The sequence below is a fragment of the Gambusia affinis genome, linkage group LG24, assembly GCF_019740435.1.
Source record: "Gambusia affinis linkage group LG24, SWU_Gaff_1.0, whole genome shotgun sequence".
NCBI classification, from domain to species: Eukaryota; Metazoa; Chordata; class Actinopteri; order Cyprinodontiformes; family Poeciliidae; genus Gambusia; species Gambusia affinis.
The window spans coordinates 2,986,614-3,008,947 of record NC_057891.1 but is presented as its reverse complement, the minus strand read 5'-3'; the positions used below and the strand labels follow the sequence as shown (position 1 = coordinate 3,008,947).

General features: G+C 37.4%; 3 protein-coding genes across 7 annotated transcripts; 2 read left to right on the top strand and 1 right to left on the bottom strand.

The window, feature by feature from the left end:
- Positions 1 to 376: 376 nt before the first annotated feature.
- Positions 377 to 7,415, bottom strand: LOC122827078. 5 transcript variants are annotated; one of them, XM_044109662.1, is made up of 9 exons: positions 7,171 to 7,402; positions 6,937 to 6,972; positions 6,078 to 6,323; positions 4,716 to 4,958; positions 4,546 to 4,644; positions 3,751 to 4,083; positions 2,454 to 2,780; positions 1,772 to 2,104; positions 377 to 1,182 (listed from the first exon to the last, which is right to left on the bottom strand). In XM_044109662.1, the coding sequence occupies exons 3-9, from the start codon at positions 6,097 to 6,099 to the stop codon at positions 1,067 to 1,069; spliced, it is 1,473 nt and encodes a 490-aa protein (XP_043965597.1). In that variant the 5' UTR covers positions 6,100 to 6,323; positions 6,937 to 6,972; positions 7,171 to 7,402; the 3' UTR covers positions 377 to 1,066. The 5 variants fall into 5 exon arrangements, with proteins under 5 accessions (XP_043965597.1, XP_043965598.1, XP_043965596.1 ...); XM_044109663.1 differs by having other exon boundaries at positions 6,078 to 6,326; positions 6,937 to 6,969; XM_044109661.1 differs by having other exon boundaries at positions 6,937 to 6,969.
- Positions 7,416 to 7,964: 549 nt separating this feature from the next.
- Positions 7,965 to 11,463, top strand: LOC122827121 (neoverrucotoxin subunit beta-like). Its single transcript, XM_044109733.1, has 4 exons — positions 7,965 to 8,041; positions 8,349 to 8,522; positions 9,288 to 9,334; positions 9,482 to 11,463. The coding sequence occupies exons 1-4, from the start codon at positions 7,965 to 7,967 to the stop codon at positions 10,093 to 10,095; spliced, it is 912 nt and encodes a 303-aa protein (XP_043965668.1). The 3' UTR covers positions 10,096 to 11,463.
- A 693-nt stretch (positions 11,464 to 12,156) lies between these two features.
- On the top strand, positions 12,157 to 21,626 carry LOC122827036 (NLR family CARD domain-containing protein 3-like). Its single transcript, XM_044109540.1, is given in 12 exon segments — positions 12,157 to 12,239; positions 13,188 to 13,273; positions 13,551 to 13,670; positions 14,231 to 14,344; positions 14,566 to 14,670; positions 16,494 to 16,572; positions 16,695 to 16,902; positions 17,534 to 19,304; positions 19,385 to 19,558; positions 19,715 to 19,879; positions 20,114 to 20,160; positions 20,276 to 21,626. Coding segments are annotated over 11 exon segments (3,369 nt in total). The 5' UTR covers positions 12,157 to 12,239; positions 13,188 to 13,211; the 3' UTR covers positions 20,800 to 21,626.
- The last annotated feature ends 708 nt before the right edge of the window (positions 21,627 to 22,334 follow it).

The following is a 22,334-nucleotide window of genomic DNA, read 5'->3' as shown; positions in this document are numbered from 1 at the left end:
AGGACTGTAGTTCCAGAAGGCGCCAGAAGGCGGAAAAACCCCGCTCTGAATGTAGAGATGAGTTTTAGAGCTGCAGCTGGTTTCTGATTCTCACCAATGTTATTAAAAGTAAGCTATAATTGATCATGATAGTAAAATGTAGATGTTTTGCATAGGAACGAGTACCGGAGCTGATGACAGAAGTTAATAAAAACAACAACGAGAATAATGACTGTTTTCAGTACCATGTAGTAAGTACAATAATAAAATCTAAATACTGAAGTTAACCTTCAATATTAATGTGCATAAGGTTTCCTTAAGAGGCCAAAAGACTGTTACAAATTTCCCCATTAAATGGTCAGTTTCCACTTCATTAAAACAAACAGGACTAGTAAAATATTATCCTGCTACCAGACATTTTTAATCGGTCACCAGTAACTCAATTTGACTCAAGTTGAAGTGCCATATTAATATTACACAGCATACATTTAATTTATCAAGTTAAACTCAACATAGAAGGTAAAAATGTTAACAATTGCCAGCTATCCAATTAGCATAAACAAACATTGTATTCACAACTCACCAATTTAATTTACAGTTCAGTTCATGACAAACTTCATGGCTCCAGACTCACTGGGGTTCAGATCTTAAACATATCTGTGTTGTGAGCCTTAAAGTGCAAATAGAACATAAAAAGGATGAAACATGAAGTAGTTTGGAAGTATAAACCTGTTACCAGCTGAATGAATTGCGATTCTGATGACTGTAAAAGTAAACATAACGGTGATGCATTTAGAGGAAACGGCCTAATTAAAGGCCCATTTTACAGAGCTGCATGTGGAAATAAAGACGACAGAAAGCAGGTTCAGAGATGGTTAATATAAACACATAAATTTGCTACAAAAAATATTTGAAGAGTAAAAGATTTCATGGAGTGATGATCTCAACCAATCTCAAGCAAGACGGTTGTTGGTTCAATTCCTGGTGGATTTTAGAGAGTGCTTTTGTTTTGTCAACTGTTCTCAAAGTGAAAATTGAAGAGTTAGATGCGGTAAAAGACTATGAAAGAGGAAGTGACATCACAGTTTCACCGCAGAGCATCCAATAATGAGTCGTTTGACTCAGCAGACATGAGCGGCGTCATGTCGATGGAGTTGCTTCTGTCCCTGATTATAGGACCTTCATCCTGAACATGGGCTCCTCCTGCAGAGACGACAGAGAAAGATCAGAAGAACAAAGAAACGAACTGCAATGAAACATTCATATTCTGAGAACTTTGACTAGACGACTGGTCTTGAACCAGGGAAACATTCAGAAACATTTACTCCATTTCTCTGTTTTTGTAAACAAAACAGGAACGAGGCGTAAAAAGCTTGTGCCTCTTTTACTAAACCAACATTCACAATCTGACAGTAATTTTGATTCAATCTGACTCCTGTGTGTCGTACGTCTCCTGCGCCATCTTGGTAGGCAAAGTGCAAAGCATAGCGGACACACAGATCCAGGCCAACTGACAGAAAAGATTCTGAATATTATTTATTATAAAGTATTTCTACATTTCTGGATTTTCTACCCACTGAATGAGAAACAAACATGTTTTAATCAAAACTGACCAGACTCACAGCTGCAGGTTTAATTAGTGTCATAAGATTTGTATTAAAAGAAACAGATTTGGAAACATTTTCTTCTGCTTGATTTAATTTAATTTTTTTTACTACTTATATAAATTATTGTCATTTCAGTCTTTAAAATACCAAAATGTCCACTTAAATTTGATAGACTGCAGACTAACCTTTGAATTTGAGCAGAACTGTGGTCCACGCCACCAGTTTTGTTTTCCTCCAGACGCCACACCTGTAGCTCTCTTCGGCGTTGGCTGCAGGTCGGATCAGGGTCAGGCTGATGTCTCCTGTTTGCAGCAGGTCTTCGTTCATCTTGGTTCTGGTTCTGTAGTGATGGTCCTGCTCTTGCAGCTGATCAGAAAGGTATCTAAAAACATGAACAATCACCACCGGTTTCGGGTCGTAGCGCCACCACACAATTCTGGCGCCTCTAAGGAGATCAGGTGCCACTTTGAACGGCAGCTGGACTGACTCCGCCCCTTCCTCCACCTCCACCTGACAGTCTGAGAGAACAAAGGTCAACAAAGATCAGCTGCTGCTTTTCTCTCACTCCCTGATGTCTGTGGACATAAAAGCCAATGTCACTGATAAAATTTCAATAACATTTTCCTCTTTTACATTAAAAAAATACAGCGGATCTGCTTTTTGGGGGCTCGTCCGGGATAAACAAACAAAGAAATATAACTAGATATATTTTATATAACTATATGTATATATTAAAATTCTTCCTGTTCATTAATATTTGTTGTGATATTTAATATTAAACAAAAATTAAACTTATTTAAGCTTTTGATCAAAATTAGTCAGTATAGCAGGCGTGTCCAAACGCTTTGTCAGATTCCAGCCACTGACCTTCGACCTTGAGCTGAACTTGCTTCTTGTAGAGGATGTTTCCCTCCTGGCTGAAGATGCTGCAGATGTAGATGTTGCTGTCTTCGTAGGTGAGGTGTTTCAGAGTCAGAGTGAGGTCTCCAGTTTGTGTCCAGTCTTTGTTCAACTCGGTTCGGTTTCTGTAGAATCGGTCCTGATTCTCCAGATGGTCAGAACCGTCCTGAAACACGTGCACTATCTGGTTTTCACTGTCCTTCCACTCAACTTTACAAGACTTGAACAGCTCAGCTGAGGTGTGGCAGGGTAGCAGGACTTTGTCTGCACCTGAACCCACCTCCACCTGTTGGACTGAGAGAACAGCAAAGCCAGATTACCCAGAATGCTTCAGGAACGTCTGAGTTAGATCTCCAGTTTTAACTTTTTTAAACTTTGTTGGACTTTATTGTCTCTGAAATGTTCTGCACTGATAAACCAGACTGAGAAGGAAGAGGTGTGTTGAGTTCAGATGGCAGCTTCCACACGCCTGAACGTGCTGCGGAATGCCACATGTGAAAGCGTGTCTCCGTGAAGAAGACTGCTTCTAAAGTTACAGCCATGTGTTGGGGAAAACTCCAGGTTGTTTAAAGATCAGCATTGATTCTTCTGGATCAGGAATATGAACTCTAACATAGCAAAAACACAAAATACTACCAAGTATTTAGCCTAGTTTCTAGTGAAAATATATTATTACATTTAATATAAGACAAAATTAATTTACAAGTAACTTTTTGGAAAAACACAAGAGCTTGTTTAAGTCAATAACTCTTTAATATTGAAGAAAAATTATAACTCTTATGTGGGAAATGATTGGTTACAAATGAAACAATCTGCCAATGGAATTAAAACCTTTTCCTCAATATTAAGGAATTATTTACTTTAACAAACTCCCAGAGTTTGCTGAAATGTTACTTGTTAGTTTCATCCTGTTTCAAGGGTAGTACAATGTTTACACTAGAAACTAGAGTGGAATTACTTGATAAGATTTAGTTTTTGCAGTTTTATCGTAACACTGGATTTTAATAAAGGCGTCTAAATGTTATTAAAACTGTAAACATTCTATTTATGGTAGAAATACTGGTGATAAAACTGAAACACCCAAAGACCAGATCGGATGACGGACTGAGACTCTGGACAGAGTCGTGTTGCTATAGTAACTGCTGTAGCATAATGGCAACCTGAAGCGACAAGCAGAGAAGAAGAGGGGCGGCCATGACGGTGGAGCAACGTTGATAATGGACAACATGGTTTAGGTGAAACTGACCCCAACCCATCAGCTGACCTTTGACCTGCAGCTGAACCTGTGTCTTCATCAGGATGCGTTTCCTGTGGCTGTAGACGCAGCAGGTGTAGGTGTCTGTGTCAGCGCCGGTGGGGATCCTCAGGGTCAGGCTCAGGTCTCCTGTCTGCAGCGGGTCGGCGCTCATCTCTGTCCTGTTTCTGTAGAACTGGATCTGTTTCTCGGGTTCGCTGCAGAGGATCTGGTAGACGTGGACCTTGTTGCCGTGGCGATCCGTCCATTCCACCCTGGCGTCGCTCGGCAGGCGAACGTTGCTCTTGCAGGGCAGCAGGACAAACAGTTGACCGGAGTTCGCCTCGATGCTTTCGCTGCAACCTGAGAGGAGAAGAAGTTCAGCTTCAGAGGAGTCAAAACTGTGGCGCGGGGGCCTTTAGTGGCCCTTGAAATGATTTAAACAAGTCAAGAATGGTCAAAACAAAAAAATACCTAAATTTGGGCATTTAGAAATTGTCTGTCATTCTTTTAATAAGGCAATAAAATAAACATGCAATTTAATTGGCCTGCAGGTACTTTTAACTTTTCAATTTTTACTCATGTGACAAAAAGTTTGGTTTAGATCATAAAACACAGAAATAAAGAGACATAAAAGCAACATTCAGTCACCAATTGAGAAACAAATATTCTTAAAATAATCAGTAAACATCAAATATGTTGGTCAATGTTTCGTTTATTCTGATCCAAATCATCTTTATCCTGATGGGTTTCGGTCTCCATTTAGAGAAACTCAGTTTCAGTTTTCTGAAACATCTTGGAAGTTTGTCCTGCTCTCTGACTCACCTTTTATGAAGTTGTGCCTAAAATAACAGCAAAGGCCTCCAGAAGCCATCAGAACCAGAACCACCACAGCACTTACCAGGACTCTGGCCCACAAAGATTCTGTGGAGAAAAATGAACAACATCGTTATCTGCGACCCGTCAGCTGCTGCAGCAGCAGGTTAGCTCCTGACCTTTGAACTGAGATGTTTGCTTTGTGGAGGTTTGCTTTGTGGAGGTTCTGGGGTCAAAGGTCCCGTTCAGGGTCATGTTTCCCGTCTGCGGAGCGGCGGTTGTGGTTCTGTTGAGCTGGTACTGATCCGTCAGCTCATCTCCCCGTGTTGTGTTAGCGGTGGGCAGGCTGAGGTTGGATCGGGTCCAGACTTCCGTAGAACCATTCAGAACCAACATCTGGACCGCAGGGACCAGCAGGGAGACTGAGCACAGAGACGGCTGTCATGGCAACGGGTTTATGAAGCAGCAGCAGCAACAATGTTGACGTCATAAAACAACCAAAACAAAAGATAAGTCTGACTTTAAAGCTTTTATGGAAAGATTTATTTATTAATATTTATTAAAACTGTTTCCATGATGTCACAGTCTGTTATCATACAGACAAACTGTGAAAAATAAAATAAATCAAGCTCCTCTGTGTTCTCCCAGTGCTAACTGGAAACAACCAATCAGAGCCAGGAGGCGGGGCTTAACGATGTCAGTCAATCTGCCAGCTTTTCTCTGAATGCTAACACTAGCTAGCATAACCCCTGATGATAGCTGATAAATGATTTTCCAGTAAGGGTAAGTTGTTTCTCCACCATTATCCCATTCAGGTACATGAGATTGATTGGCAGCACTAAGCCCCTCCTCCTGGCTCTGATTGAAGTAATGCACCAAAAATAACCAAACAGCAATAGCAGCTCAGAGTGGAGATTGATCTTCTCACAGATTGTCTCACAATAAACTGTCATGACGGCTTATGAACAATATAAATATCTAAAATATTTAAAAAATATCTAAGAGCATTTATAAAAGTTATAAACTGAATCTTTAACCTTTTTAATTTTTAAAAGAATATCTTTAAAGTTCCTGTTGATACAAAGGAGCTTTTTGAATCTCATTCCAGTGTTTTTCAGCAGCATGATGTCAAGATATTTCTTCATATGTTGATTTAATCTTGGGAACATTGAGCATATGTAGATATTTATGGACAAACATATAAAGAACTTTGTCATCTGCATAGAGGTGAACGTTTGAGCTTAAAGCTGATCAATAAACTTTTATATAAACAGAAAATAGATCCCAGAATGGATCCCTGAGGCACACCGCAGCTGACAGGCAGAGGTTATGAAAAATGATTTTAGATCTTTAATTCAGTCTGTTTCTATTTACTCCAGTTTCAGCTGACATCATGAAGTATAGTGGACCAATAGAAAGACAGGAAACAGGCAGGAGGCGGGGCTTATTTAGTCTTCAAAGCTTCAACCAACAAAGAGGCTAAAATATCCAAACAGTCTCACTAATAAACTTCAACCGGACCCAGAAGAACCAGATCTTACCATGCAGGAGGATCCAGAACATTTTCTTCTTCCTGTCAGAACAAACGGATCAGAAACCCTCTGGACTCATTCTGGTGAAACTCTGCTGCTCGGCGGCTCCACATGATTCTGAACCGGTTCTGTTGGATCCAGAAATGAAAATCTTCACCAGAACCAGTTTGTCAGGGTTCAGATCCCGGCCCTTCTGTCAGTCTGTGCTCTGATTGGATGGAGGTTGATCTTAGAGCCTCGGGTCGAAGCTGCTTCCTGCTGAAACAAGAGAAGAAGAAAAATGGCTTTAAAACGGACAAAATGCTGAGAAACTGAAGAGATTTATTTCTTAAGAAGTTTGTTGTTTTCATCTCTTCAATAATATGTTAGAAAGACAATATTTTAATAAAGGAAACTAGTGTAATTTTTGAAGAAAAAATATCTGTAAATCTTGTTGATGCAAGATAAAAACACAGTTGCTGCATTAAATTAGATATTAAATTTTTTTTGTGTTTCTTGTCCTTGTTTTAACTCTTCAACTGTAATCAATGATGAATATTTTTTGTACATAAATATGTAAATGTAATTTTTTTTTTAATTAACCATAAATTTGCTCCATTCTTGAACTGTGGAATGACTGGATTTTACATTAAGTTATGAAAAGTATGGATTTTAGAACAAAACAGTGTTTTCTGTCAGAGGCTTCTTCACATCACTGTAACACAGACTGCTGCAGGAAATCCTTCATACCATCTGCCTCTACAACTATTTAAAAAAAAAAGATTTAAAGTATTTTTGAATTTTTCAAACATTTTTTAAACTTCTGACACCTGAAACTCAACCAGAGTGACCTTTGACCCGAGGTTGAAAGGTCAGGGATTTAACTGACCTTTCAGAGATTGGATCTGATCAGCACCGCCCTCTGCTGGACAAATTGCAAAACTGCATCAGTTCTTCTTGATTTATAAAGTTGAACTTTTCAGAGAATAATAAATGCTTATATTTAGATTAATGTGATTTAAACTGTCTTATAATCACATAGTAGCATACAAATGTGCTTACAGAAGCAACAATACTCAGGCTGAGAGAAAATTATGGGATGGAAAAACATGAGAATAAATACCTGACAGGACAAGAGCACCTAAACGCAGCTAAAGTCCGAGGAGAAGTTCGGAAAAATCATCAGGAATCCTGGAGAACTGCTGGTCCAGAACGCTTTGACCCGCTACAGACGAGCCGGAACCACAGGAAGAAAAAGCAGCTTCAGAGCAGAGTTTACATTATAAATGTTCAAATCATTAACAGATCCAACATGATACAGGAACCGAGCCAAACTCTGGAAGGAGTCAACCAGGAAGTTGATGACTCAGCAGAAAATGGTTTGATGCAAAAATTAAATTTATCTTGAAAACAGAAACGTCAATATTTCCTACTCAGTACATTTTCCCAGGTTCCCCTGGATCGGCGAAAAATCCCATCATATGAAAACATTTGAGTTTAAAATTTTATCTGATATATTTATGAATTTCTGCTTGTGTGTTTAGAATGTTTTTAACATTGTTTATGTATTTTATGTTGTTTTTGTATTTTTGAAATTCACAAAAACTTTGGGGTTCAGTAAAGATGCTGAACTGAACTAAATTCATCAAGTTAAAACGTCTTTTGCTTTGCTGTAGAATATATTTCTGTTCTATTTATGTATAAAACAGATATTTGTTTTGTCTTTGGAAGCAGATGAGAATAAAGATTTTTTTCATTATTTTATATGTTTAAAGTAAATATTTGATATTGCTCTCATTCCTTTATGATGAATAATTCCATGTCAACAATCTACAAGTTTACTTTATTTCATAATTAATTCTGATTTAAACTTTAATAATCTACAAATTAGTTTCTGGTCCCTGGAAAGTTTAGAACATGATCCTGCAGGACTCAGGAGCAAAGCTTCTGTCTGCTGGGCTGAAGAGTCCACACTGTAAACTGGAGATACTGAGGTTAGGACACACCATCATCACTAACATTGGGCAACTGTGATGTTTAATCAAAATTATTTCATTTACTTTTTTATGTGGGTTGACTTCAGTATATTTTGTTAAATTCCAGATGATTCAAACATATTTACATAGTGGTTTGGTGGGAAGGAGGTATTGTTGCTAACAAACTTGTAGGATTGTTAGCCTACAAGTTTTTTATTGTAAAAACGTGAAAAAGTTGTGTTGAAGTCCAACACAACTTAATTTAGCTTGTAACAGTTGCATCATATGATGCCTTTTGGATGCCCAGCATGTTCTGTGTCTGCAGGCTGTCTGGCTGTCTGATCGAAGAGGAGGGCAGTGTCTCTCTGGCTTCTGCTCTGAACTCCAACCCCTCCTGTCTGGTAGAGCTGGACTTGAGCTTCAACAATCCAGGAGAAAAAGCAAAGAAGCAACTGAGAGAAAGGCAGGAGGATCCTCACTGTGAACTGAAGCATCTCAGGTACGGAGAGCAGCAGATTGGTTTAATATCCAAACTAAAACTTTTGTGGCTTTGGTTGAGATATGACTGCAAATAAATTCTTAGTAGTTTTAATATGCTTTGATTTGTATATTAGGTTCAGAACAATTGTAGCTTTACTAACTAGGTCCTGGAAGCCCTATTAGATTGGTCCATTAAAGTTGAAGAAATTATTGCAGTTTATTCTTCATAAACCTACAACATAAGTGTCTCTATAGAGTGTTTGACCTTTAGTCAGGGTGTAAATCACATTTTTAAATTTATTAAGAAATATTGATGTTTTTGTATGGCACTTGTTTCGTTCCACCTAGTGTAACGTACGATAATATACAGCTCTAGATCTTAAATGGTATCTTTTTAATTAAATGTAAAACATAATCTTTCTGTACATTTTTCAATGTTGTTTGTCTCAACTAAAACGTCTCAATAATACACAGCTTTACAATAATTGGTTTTCAGATTTATGATGAAACCTTCTGAAAATTAGTTTTTTTAGTAAAGGCGTAGACAAGATGCTGACTGATTCATCTTTGTTTGTCCAACACGTACAATTCTGCTTCTAGCTGACAGTTGAGATGAACCATAAGAAAACTAAAAACCAGATATCTGTCTGGAAAAGATATTCTTGATTTTTTAAAATCTCCATAATCTAAACGTTTTACATTAAATGCTTTTGATTCTTTCTGGACATAAGTCATCTATCAGGTTGCAGGTCTATATTTGCAAACATTGATGATCTTCTTTCAGGCTGGAGCCTTCAGGAGTTCAATGGTTGACTGCAGGTCTGAAGAAGTGTAAGAGTTTTTTATTTGATTCATGACAACAGAGCAGCTCACATTCAACCATCTTCAAACTGTCACATCAATCATTCAGGGGTCATCATTGACCAGTCAATAAATAATCAATAACTGCAGCTGGATTATGTTTGTTCTCTCCATCAGATTCCTGTCAACTCACCATCGACACAAACACAGTGAGCAGAAAACTCAAACTGTCTGAAGACAACAGGAAGGTGAAACATGTGGCGGAACGTCAGCCATATCCTGACCATCGAGACAGATTTGATGGTCCTCACTTGCTGTGTACAACTGGTCTGACTGGTCGCTGTTACTGGGAGGTGGAGTGGGAAAAAAATGTTCGAATAGCCATGAGTTACAGAGGAATCAGAAGGAGTGGAGGTGGTGATGATTGTATGTTTGGATTTAATAATCAGTCCTGGAGTTTGAGCTGCTCTGATTGTGATGGTTACTCTGCTTGGCATAAAAAGACAGGAACTCCTTCCTCTTTTTCCTCCTCTCCCTCATTTTCACAATTGTCCTCTTCTTCATCCTCCTCATCCTCCTCTTTTCCTTCCTCTTCTTCCTCTTCACCCTTGTCCTCCTCTTCTTCCTCCTCTAACAAAGTAGCAGTTTATCTCGACCATCCTGCTGGCATTCTGTCTTTCTACAAAGTTTCCTCTGGCTCCCTGATCCACCTCCACACTTTCAATCACACATTCACTGAATCTCTCTATGCAGGATTTACATGCTGGACTGATTCCTCAGTAAGTTTGTGAAGCAAATCATTTTCTTTCTGCTTTCTGCTCTGAATGCCTGAAAAACTCTAGAAACTGTTACAAACTTTTATATTTTATAGCAATGATTCTTTATATAACATCACTGTTTTTATGTAAAACCAATATGAAGAAACTCAAAGTACATTTCATTGTAATGTCATTTCATTTTCTTTTACTCCATTTCCCAAAGAGCCAATAGGAAAACATGACTGATACTTTCAGACACCTTGACGCTCATTAGCTGATTCTCTTCTTTGTGGACAATACTATAAGTATAGATTTTATATAGTAATAAACCAGGTGTTGGTTTGTCTTGGATATGTTTCCTCTGTACCATTATATCACAAAAATCTATTTTATGAAGGAACCTTACTACCAAGCCGATATTCACTAAGAATGTATAAATTATTATCAATTATTCTTATCCTCATATTGTAGCTTATTGTGATGTGTAATTATTTATTTGTTTATTGTTTTATACATTTGTTTGTTATGAAAAGCTTTGATTAAAAATGACTCCTGGTTAGCTTAGCGTCTGACCACAAACTTTCCAGAGACTTTACTCTGATGCTTCTCTCCAAATATTGTTTTAAAGTGCAGAAAGGGTTTTAGATACAGATTTCCCATCATAATAAGTAATGTAATGGGACAAAATATGGAAAAATCTAAGGGGTATGAATACTTTTGCGAGCCATTATAGGTGTAGACACCGATATTTACTTTGAGCTTCATTTCCATTTATTCCATCAGATTATATTGCAGCTGTTTGTTGTGTGGTATTTCTTTCTTTTATTTCTCTAGTAATGCGTTTCCTTTCCAGAAGCTTTTTATTAGAAATTACTCCTAAAGATTCCCTGTTGTGACCACAACCTTTTCCAAGAGTATGCCTCTTTGTTTCCCTCCAAATATTAGATTCAGTGCAGAAAAACATAAAGATTTTTCCTTTATTACAAGAAAACTATAAGAACAGTGAGGAAATAGCTTAAACTAGGGCTGATTCCAGTTTCTCTATATTTGCTGTAGTCAGTAACATTTATTACTGATAAGTTATCCACATTATATTTATTGAAGTTTCTCATCTAAAGTACTGTTTCTGACCTAAACATGGAGTTATCTGTTGACTTGTCTTTCAGACTTATGATATGACATGTAAACTGTTACATAGTTATGATCTGTTCTTAGATTAAAAATGAAGGCTTGTGCATTGTACTATCTGTGTGTTTCTTCTAATAAAATTGATCTTGTATTTCTCCAGCAGTGCTAATGTGTGTTCATTTCTTCCTCATTATTTCCTCTCATCTGATCAGATCTACTTTAATCCTCAAACTGCATTCTGAGGCCCACAGTTAAAGGCTTCGATGTGGACTCTTTGTTTTTGTCTCCATCTGGTGGTTTAAATGTGTACTGCGAGATTACCTGAATCTTCTTCCCAGAAATCATGTGACTGAAAATAAAGGAGGCGTCTGTTTTAACTTCCTGCTGGATTTATTTGGAACTGTTCATGAATTTCTTCTGCTGGTTTATCTTGGATTTTAGTTTTAAAATGAAATGTTTTCATCTGACTGTGATGCAAAGAGCTCCTCCTCCCCTCTGCTATGGTTGTTGGTATTGCTTCACTTCAATTTCTTTACAGGTTGTTCCTCTTTACAGCACAAGTCATCCTGAGGACACATAATAAACATATTGAGCATCAGATACTTTATTATGAAAATCAGTTTAACAACCGTAACTTCCTTCTACAGTCTTAACTTCTTGAGGTCAGCATGGCCAGAGTTTGTTAAAATTGACTGCTGTTTGTTTAAACTGTATGTAAAATTAACCTGTTTAGATAAGTTAATAATTCCCCACTGTAATAAAAATTGTCTTTTTTAAAAACTTGCTGTATTTCTTCAGATGTCTGGAAAGTGAGAACTAAAAATAGTTTTCATGCAAAATGCATTATTTGCAATCTAAATATGTGAAGCGGGTTTCAGAAAGTAACTAGACATAAATTATTGATTAAATGTTGTCCTATCCGTTCCTATCCAGAGTAATAAACTTTAGTAAACAACAGAAGCCACGCCCACTCCATTCTGTCTATGTCCTGCTTTTATACTTTCACTTTGAATCAGAATATGACGCAGATGAAAAACCTCCATTTTAAGGTAATGTAGCATATTTTTATTTACTGGTTAATAAAAATGTGTTTGCAGCTCAGTTTCTGCATATGTGCGCAGTTCCACAGTTCCCATTAATACATTTTAATCGGTACTGGAGAATCTGCGCGACGGAGCGTTTCCTGGCAGACAGCGCACTAAATAAGGGCTCGGTTCGACCCGAAATCAGCTGCAGATCAGCTCGGAGTCTGGTTTGCTCTGTTCCGAGTTAAAATTAGTGAAAATAGTTGTTTCTGATTCACTAAAACTTTTGAGGGAAACAAGTGGAAGAAAGACGCGGTGCGTCTCAGGTAACGCGAATAAAGAACTGGACTGAAGTCAAGAGAAGTTGGATCAGAACAGAACAGGGCCGACATGATTAGGGTGATTTGACGGACCGTTGATGACGTGTCATAATGGATAAAAATGCTACTGAAATAATATTGTGAAAAAGACGGACATTTTTATCGGCTCTGGTTCTGTTTAAATTTTGTAGCTTAAGGATAAAGTTTAGTTTCAGAAACAAGTCACTTGGTAGAATCCAACCAGAACCGATTCTGGTTCGGCGGTTGAGTTGACTGAACTCTGAACCGAAGGAGGAGCTTTGAGGGAGGATGATGCCAAACGTTTCTCTCTGAATATTTGCAGCATTTTATTTCAGTTGATAACTGAAGTTAATCTTCTTCTGCAGGTTTGAAATTTAATGTTTTCCTCACAACATAGAACATTTCTAAGTTTGTTCTACAAAATATGTAGAATAATTTTAAAACTTCATACTATATCAGAGATTCTAACAGGTGAAGTTATAATTTGTGTTTCTGTTGTTTTGAGATGAATCCACATTATTGTTAAGTTTATTAACGATCTGTTGTTTCTCGCGTTTCAGATCAAACATACCAGAATATCTTGACCTGATTTCAGTGGTTCTGGTTCTCCATGTCTTTGTTTGCTCTGCAGGTGAAGCAGTGAGACGTAGTGAAGATGGATCAGCGTGAGGACAGAGTCACTCCGACTGAAACCTCTCTGCAGGAGGAAAACCAGAGGTCAGATCAACATCTCTGTTTTCTCAGTAATAAATGCACAATAATGAGGAAAAATCATTTCTGTTGCAGCAAATAGAAAAGTATAACTTAATGTGACTTTGCAAAGATTTCTGTGTTTTTCTTTGTTTTATTGTTAATTAAATGAGACAATCAACAGTTTTTTTCATTACACATGTCACTTTGTGGAAGTGACATTTCATTTTAGATCATTGTTTGTTTAGAGATTTTACTCATTAACAGAATTAAACATTTACATCAACAACCAATGTTTCTACAGGAATGAATCTGAACCAGAACCAGAACCTGGACCAGAATCCAGCTGTATTTCCTTACAGAGTGATAAGTCAACTGGACGATTAGTTGATTTTAAATCAAATCAACCTCCAGCTACAAAGAGGTAAACTGGACCTACATGTTGTATCTTTATTCCATCATGAGTTTAGCTCCTCACATTTCAGAAATTAAATACCATTTTCTGTGTTTCTTCTGTCTAATTTGAATGTTTCTGCTACACATTTTTATTGCAATGATTTTTTGACAGTATTTCTTCTGATATGTTGTAAAATCTGGGAATTAAAACCACAACATGTGATCCAGACTGGATATTTATGGACAGACAGATGTGAAACATTTCAAACCTGCTCCTAGTGGTCAAATGAAACGTGATGAAGCTATTTGGAAAATAATATAAACAATTAGACACTAGCAGCATGCATTCAATATTTCATCAGTGTTTTTCACATATGCAGGATGTTTTTAAGTAAAAAAAAAGTCCAAGTCTGAGTTGGTTCTGAATCTCCATCAGTCTTTACTGCAGAAGGTTCCCTTGAACTCATTAATTTATTTTAAATCAATTAATGAGGGTTGGTTCCGTTCACTCAGGTGGAGACAGGGAGGGAAAGTCTGAACTGGATTATTACAGATAATAATTCCTGATTAAACCATTTTTATTTACAGGAAGAAAGCTGGACCTGGATCAGAACCAGAACCCAGCATCGTGTCGTTCAAGAGTAACAAGTCAACTGGACGATTAATTGATTTTAAATCAGCTGAACCTCCAGCTACAAAGAGGTGAATTTGATCTAAGTGCTGTAAATTTAACAGTTTCACATGCTTTATTTTAATTTTAGCTCAGCTCTTCATTATGCCTTTCTATGAATAAAGTGGTTATTGATCAGTGTGTGTCCCACTGATATAAATATCAATTTTATCCAGTATTGTTGTGGATTTACATGTGTTTGCAGCTTTTCTCTGTGTCCACGATCACATCACTGAAACAAATTTATTCACAGGAGGAAACATGGTTCTGAAACAGAACCCAGCATCGTGTCGTTCAAGAGTAACAAGTCAAGTGAGCGTTTAATTGATTTGAAATCAAATCAACCTTCTACAAAGAGGTAAGTGTGATGGTACAATCGCGCTAAATACTGAGATTCAAGTGATCAAACCAGTTATGAACGATTGTATTTGTGCACATAGGCAGAGGAAACATACAAACTCTACCAACTTTCTCTGAATATCTCACTTATAATAGCAAAAAAATACTGTTTGGTTCTAGTTATTTATTTATTTTTGTAAAAGACAGAAACCATTGTAACCAGTGCTGTAAAAATTAGCAAATCTAAAAAGCTATTTGTATTACTCTAATGATTAGAGTTCAGTGTTGGAATCATCTGCCATGATTTGTGGTTTGAAATGGTGAGGATGGAAGTGCAGGACCCAGATTATAAAGAGAATGAAGGATTAAATCAAAGTTCTTACAGGCAAACAGAAGTCCAGGCTGCACTGGTGAACTCAGAGGCAAGAAACTCAACACAGGTAGTACTGGCTAAGACAATGACAAAAGACGAGGATCCGACAAGGAAACAGAGACACAGGTGGGATTAAATACACAAGGAAGGTAATTAGGAGGTAACGAGGGGCAGCTGGGGACAATCAAGGGATAGACAGGACAACACAGAGACTCAACTGAACACAAAAATACACACACAAAAAACCAAATTATTACTTTAGTCACCATAATTGTAATGTGTCTGGATTGTAATGATTAATGATTATCAGGCTGCATGACTTTATTTTTTTATTATTCTTTTCTATGTAGTTTATGGTTTCTGGAAATGACTGCACCCATTGTAGTCGCCTCAATGTGAAACTCTCAATGTTAGTGGAAAGAGGAGTCCCTCCTACAGAGAGCAATGTGCATGAATTGATAACGGTTCTTTCTGTTTCAGTTTTACCACACCCTTATAAACGCTGTCAGCAACCTTCACATCCAAGATAGCTTTATCTGACTTTTATTGTGTAACTGTACAACAGAAAATACATTTTGTTCTTTAACACTAGTGCCAGTAGTACATACAGATACACAAACTAGTGGAAATAATGTGATACAACAATAAATTCAGGGAAAACAATTTAATTGGTATCAGCTGTACATTTGATCTAACATCAGATGTTAATTTAATCAGGGGTCTCTTGCTGATTGATTTTTATTCCCTATGTACATGTTTCCCTAACATTATTATATCTATATATGCTGATGATCCACAGCTGTATTTTCTTTGTCACCAGATAAAATTGTCTTCAGTTTATTACACATAAAACAGAAGGTATTATTGGACTAAAGACCAAACATTTTGAATCAGGAATGAAGTTAAGCGAACAAGAATAAAGGATAGAGTATACAATAGAGATGAATAAAAAAATCCTTCCGATAAAAATCTCTACTGTCCACATAGTTTATAACTCAGTCAGCTTTGTACAATTGTCAGATTTTGGCCAGAGTTTCCTGTTAAAAGACATCTGCTCCATGTTTTTGTCAGTAGGTAAGATAATTTGATGATCATTTTTAATTTGTGTTTGTCAGTTCTGAATTAAACACAATTCTTTTAAATTTAGGACTGAAAATGTCGCTGATTAATTGAGCTTTTCCAAATAGGTAACAATGTTTAATCTTAGTATGTGTTGGTTATTAATTCATGTTTTACTGTTTCTGTTGATGTCATATTAATGCTTTGCTGTGAGGTTTTTAATGTATTGCCTTTTAATTTTATGTAAACCATTTTTATCACCTTGTGTAAGACTGCTGCAACTTTTCTTGCCCAAAGGAGCTGAACTAGAGAACCGATTTAGCTGTGACCAATTTATAAACATGGATCATCACTGTGTCAGTTAGTATTGTAGAGAAAATGGGAACTAATTATTCCTGGTTCCTCCACAGCATGGACCAGGCGAGCTCAGAGGATCCCAGTGGTCTGTCTGTACAGCAGCATCAGGCACTACTGGACTCCATATGGACGGTATGTATGTTGGTTCTGTTGGTCTTTGTAGACCAAAGGACCGTCAGTCTGTCCAACATGGACCTGATGTTTGAGTCCATGATTTCACTCTGATTTGTGTTTTATCTCATATTCTGTTCCAGGAGCTGAAAGAAAACATTTTTACTTTTGCAACAAATGAGTTGAAGAAAACAAAGAATGTTTTGATTCCAGATTACAAAGAAAGTTTAGAAAGTCAGAGCGATGGTGAAGATGAGAAACAAAGGAACAGCAGAGAGGCATTTTTGAAGATCGTAGTAAACACTCTGAAGACCATGGGTCAGGAGGGACTGGCTGACCTTTTACAAAGCAGTAAGACTTTCATAAACATCTAAAATGCCCTAAAGCAAATATACAGGAAAGAATATTTTCAGATCCCATCTTTCAATTCTGCATAGAGATTTAGGGGCCATGAAACAGCTAATTCTAAAGAAGCTTAATACCATTGAGGAGGTGAAGTACCATTAAAAAATACATTTAGGCTATCAGTCTCTGTCAACATTAATATTAAAATCACCCATCTATCATCACCTGATCAACATTTAACTACACTTAATCAGATAAAAAAAAATCTAATCTAACAATTAAGACAAACTATTTCATAACAATAAGGTGGCAATTCTATGGAGGAGCCAATGTGTCAATAATGTACTTGAAACGTTTGCAACTAGACTTATGTTAAAATAAAGAAATATTAAAAATATAAATACACTAACTTTTAGTAACACTAGCCAATATATCTCTGGTATTCCTATCTATGTACATAAATATAAATATTTTTCAAAAATTTATGTAACCCACAAATATCTACGTTTTTAGATTTGCTATTGCCTTTGACCTGTATCTATTGTGTGTATAGCATTTTTGGTTTCTTTATGTTTTTCTTTGGTAGATAAAGAGATATATCAATACAAATGTGACTTTTTTCCCCCCACAAATTCAGGGTCTTCTGGTGTGTGCATGTATAACCTCAAATCTAACCTGAAGAAGAAGTTCCAGTGTGTGTTTGAGGGGATCACTAAAGCAGGAAACCCAGCCCTCCTGAACCAGATCTACACTGAGCTCTACATCACAGAGGGAGAAACTGGAGAGGTCAACCAGGAACATGAGGTCAGACAGATTGAAACAGCACACAGGAAACAACACAAAACAGAAACAACAATAAAACTGGAAGACATCTTTAAAGTCCCACCTGGTAGAGATCAGCCAATTAAAACAGTGATGACAAAGGGAGCGGCTGGCATTGGGAAAACAGTCTTAATACAAAAGTTCACTCTGGACTGGGCTGAAGACAAAACCAACCAGAACATCCAGTTCATATTTCCATTTAATTTCAGAGAGCTGAATGTCCTGAAAGAAAAAAAGTTCAGCTTGGTGGAACTGATTCATCATTTATTTCCTGAAACCAAAGGAATCAGCAGCTTTGAACAGTTCCAGGTTCTGTTCATCATTGATAGCCTGGATGAAAGTCGACTTGATCTGGATTTCAACAATGAGATCCTGACTGATGCTACAGAGTCCAGCTCACTGGATGTTCTGCTGACAAACCTCATCAGGGGGAAACTGCTTCCCTCTGCTCTCCTCTGGATAACCACACGACCTGCAGCAGCCAATCAGATCCCTCCTCAGTGTGTTGGCATGGTAACAGAGGTCAGAGGGTTCAATGACCCGCAGAAAGAGGAATACTTCAGGAAGAGATTCAGTGATAAGGAGCTAGCGAGCAAAATCATCTCCCACATGAAGACTTCAAGAAGTCTCCACATCATGTGTCACATCCCAGTCTTCTGCTGGATCACTGCTACAGTTCTGGAGGATGTGATGGAGACCACAGAAGGAGGAAAACTGCCCAAGACTCTGACTGAGATGTACATCCACTTCCTGGTGGTTCAGACCAAAGTGAGGAAGGTCAAGTATGATGGAGGATCTGAAACAGATCCACACTGGAGTCCAGAGAGCAGGAAGATGATTGAGTCTCTGGGAAAACTGGCTTTTGATCAGCTGCAGAAAGGAAACCTGATCTTCTATGAATCAGACCTGACAGAGTGTGGCATCAATATCACAGCAGCCTCAGTGTATTCAGGAGTGTTCACACAGATCTTTAAAGAAGAGAGAGGTCTGTACCAGGACAAGGTGTTCTGCTTCGTCCATCTGAGTGTTTAGGAGTTTCTGGCTGCCCTTCATGTTCATCTGACCTTCATCAACTCTGGAGTCAATCTTATTGAGGAACCTGAGAAAGTAGATAATGAATTGGCATTGGTGAATATGCATCAGAGTGCTGTGGACAAAGCATTACAAAATCCAAATGGACATCTGGACATGTTTCTCCGGTTCCTCCTGGGTCTTTCACTGCAGGCCAATCAGAGACTCCTACAAGGTCTGCTCACACAGACAGGAAGTATCTTACAGACCAACCATGAAACAGCTCAGTACATAAAGAAGAAAATCAGTGACAATGTGTCTACAGAGAAAAGCATTAATCTGTTTCATTGTCTGAATGAACTGAATGATCGTTCTCTAGTGGAGGAGATCCAACAGTCTCTGAGTTCAGGACGTCTCTCCGCTGATAAACTGTCTCCTGCTCAGTGGTCAGCTCTGGTCTTCATCTTACTGTCATCAGAAAAAGATCTGGATGAGTTTGATCTGAAAAAGTATTCTCCTTCAGATGAGACTCTTGTGAGTCTGTTGCCTGTGGTCAAAGCAACACAAAAAGCAGTGTAAGTTTACATGGAGAAATCTAGAGGAAACCTGACTTTTGCCTTTTAATTTTAGTCTAACATGATTTCTATTCTTTTAGGATGAGTGGCTGTAATCTCTCAGAGAGAAGCTATGAACCTCTGTCTAAAGTCCTGAGCAGCCAGTCCTCAAATTTAAGAGAGTTAGACTTGAGTAACAACAATCTAATGGATTTGGGGGTGAAGTTGTTGTGTGATGGACTAAGAAGTTCACAATGCATGTTGGAGATCCTAAGGTAAAATAATTTTTGCTTGACGATCTAGTGACTGATGTTCAGTTTTCTGTATTTAAAGACCAAATACAATTTGCTGTCATTGATATGATAATGAAACATTTAGATAGCTTGTTCCCACAAATGTTTGAAATCTTTGCATCCTTTTTTCATCTGCAGCCTCTCAGGCTGTCTGATAACAGAGGATGGTTGTAGTTCTCTGGCCTCAGCTCTGACCTCCAGCCTCTCAAATCTAAAAGAGCTGGACCTGAGCTACAACAATCCAGGAGATGCAGAAAAGAAGCTGCTGAAAGCGACAAAGAGGAGTCCACAGTTCAAACTTAAGTAAGAAGATGCAATAATCAGCTATAATATCTGATAGGGAGGAAGAAGATCAGTAAACATTTTCTTCTACCTTCATTCTACGCCTTGTTGTTGTCATCTGTAATGAACTGAGTCAGCTAAGACAGAACACATTATTAGATCTCAGTGTATAATAAAGTGCTTTTAAGAGACATGTAATGTCCATGTTTACCTCCTGAAAGAGATTGATGGTCTGTCTCTCCCTCCTCCTTTCAGGGTGGAGCCTGCTGGGGTCCAATGGTTGAAACCAGGCTTGAGGAAGTGTAAGTGTTTCTTATTTGATTCAACAAAACAGCTCACATCAAACTGTCCCATCAAGTATCGCCATCAAAGGGCCAATAAATGATCAATATCTGGATTGTTTGTTTTCTCCATCAGATTCCTGTCAACTCACCTTTGATTCAAACACAGTGAACAGAAAACTCAAACTGTCTGAAGGCAACAGGAAGGTGACATCAGTGGAGGAGCTTCAGTCATATCCTGACCATCCGGACAGATTTGATGTGAGGCCTCAGCTTCTATGTAAAGACGGTCTGACTGGTCGATGTTATTATGAGGTGGAGATTGGAAAAGGTGTTGATATTTCATTAAGCTACAAAGGAATTGGGAGGAAAGGAAACAGCAGTGACTGTCGGTTTGGGATGAATAATCTTTCTTGGAGTTTGATCCACTCTGATCGCCATGGTAACTGTCTCTGGAGCAATAAGTCAGGAACATCCATATCTTCCTCCTCTGTCTCTAACAGAGTAGCAGTGTATGTGGACTGTCCTGGTGGTGTTCTGTCCTTCTACAGAGTCTCCGCTGACTCGCTGATCCACCTCTACACCTTCAACACCACATTCACTGAACCTCTCTACCCTGGATTTGCTGTCTTTTCTAATTCCTCTGTTTCTTTAGTCTGAAGATGCTGAGAAAAGTTCTGCTCCCATTCTTCTACAGCCTAGTTTTGCTCGCTTAGCTTTACTTTTTGAAAAAAGGAAATGTTGACAATTAATCCATGTAAAAACTTCATATTATCCATTTTTTTATTTTTTATTTATGCATTGTATAAATGTGAGATCTGCACTGAAGTGAAGACTAAGACCTTTGATCTGATTTATGGATGAATATTTTTACACTACCAATGGATAAGTATTGTCCTTGAATTGCATTTTAAGTTAAGTTTCTTGGCAAACTAACTAAACAGTTTCCTCTAACTCAGTGATCACCACTACACCACATTCACTGAAACTCTCTACCCTGGATTTGCAGTCCTCACTAATTCCTCTGTTTCTTTAATCTGAAGACTCTAAAAAAATCATCTTTAAAACACTTTTTACATTCATGTATTCATTTTGTTTTGTTCTCATATTCTCAGTTATTTTTGTTTTCCTTTCCCTAAATATCTTAACTCTTAAATGTAGTTTATTTAGGCAAAGTTGCTGTTATATAGAACTGAAGAAAAATGGAGAGTTAGTGATTTTTTTATTTGTATGTGTATGTACATAAATATAATATGTTTGAATGCAGCAAATCCTAAAGAAGTTCCACAACTGCTAGTTTTGTTATTTTTTTCTCTTTATTATTCAGCATTATAATAATAATACTGATATTTTTGATGCATAATTATGTACAACCACAATCCTTTATAAAACTTAGTGCTTTATATGTACCTCACTATTAAGTAATCTACTTTTCTTTATGCTTATCCAGAAATCCTGAATTAATATCGATTTATTTTTATGTTTAACACCAAAGATTAATGTGACGGAAACTGAAATATAGTTTATTTGTATCTGATGAGTAAAGTGTATGTAAAGTCATGTAAAGTCAATATTTATCTCAATTACTCTCTAAAAACCAGGAAGATGAAATATCTTAAATGTTATTTAAATGATTCTTCATGTTGTGGACAATGGACTGTAAACAAAGACAAAATATTGACTATATTTTATAAGAACAAACATGAAACATGAAACATGAAAAATTACACACGTTCATCATTTAATGCACTACTTAATTTGTTAGGAGTTGTTTTGGTTTTGTAATTTTTTCTGTTTTTTTATCGGTTTTGCATTGTTCTATTTTCACTTCAGTTCTTTCCTAGAGATTCTAGTTTATTATGTTTATTTCTGGTTTCTAGTTATTCATTGTCACTGTAGTTTAATTATGCCTTTCTAATAATTATTTAGTTATTCTTTAATGTTAGATTTATTCTTGTTCCCTGTGTACTCTCTCTCTCCCACTCCTCCCTCTCTCTCTCTCCCTCTCCCTCTCTCTCTCTCTCTCCCTCTCTCTCTCTCTCTCTCCCTCTCTCTCTCTCTCTCTCTCTCTCTCTCTCTCTCACACTCACACCTGCAACTCGTTAGTGAGTTGAACAGAAAAATTCTTTGGAAAAGTAAAACATAATTTTCAATAAATTCTCAACAGTAACAAGTAGTTTTGTGGTCTGTTCATA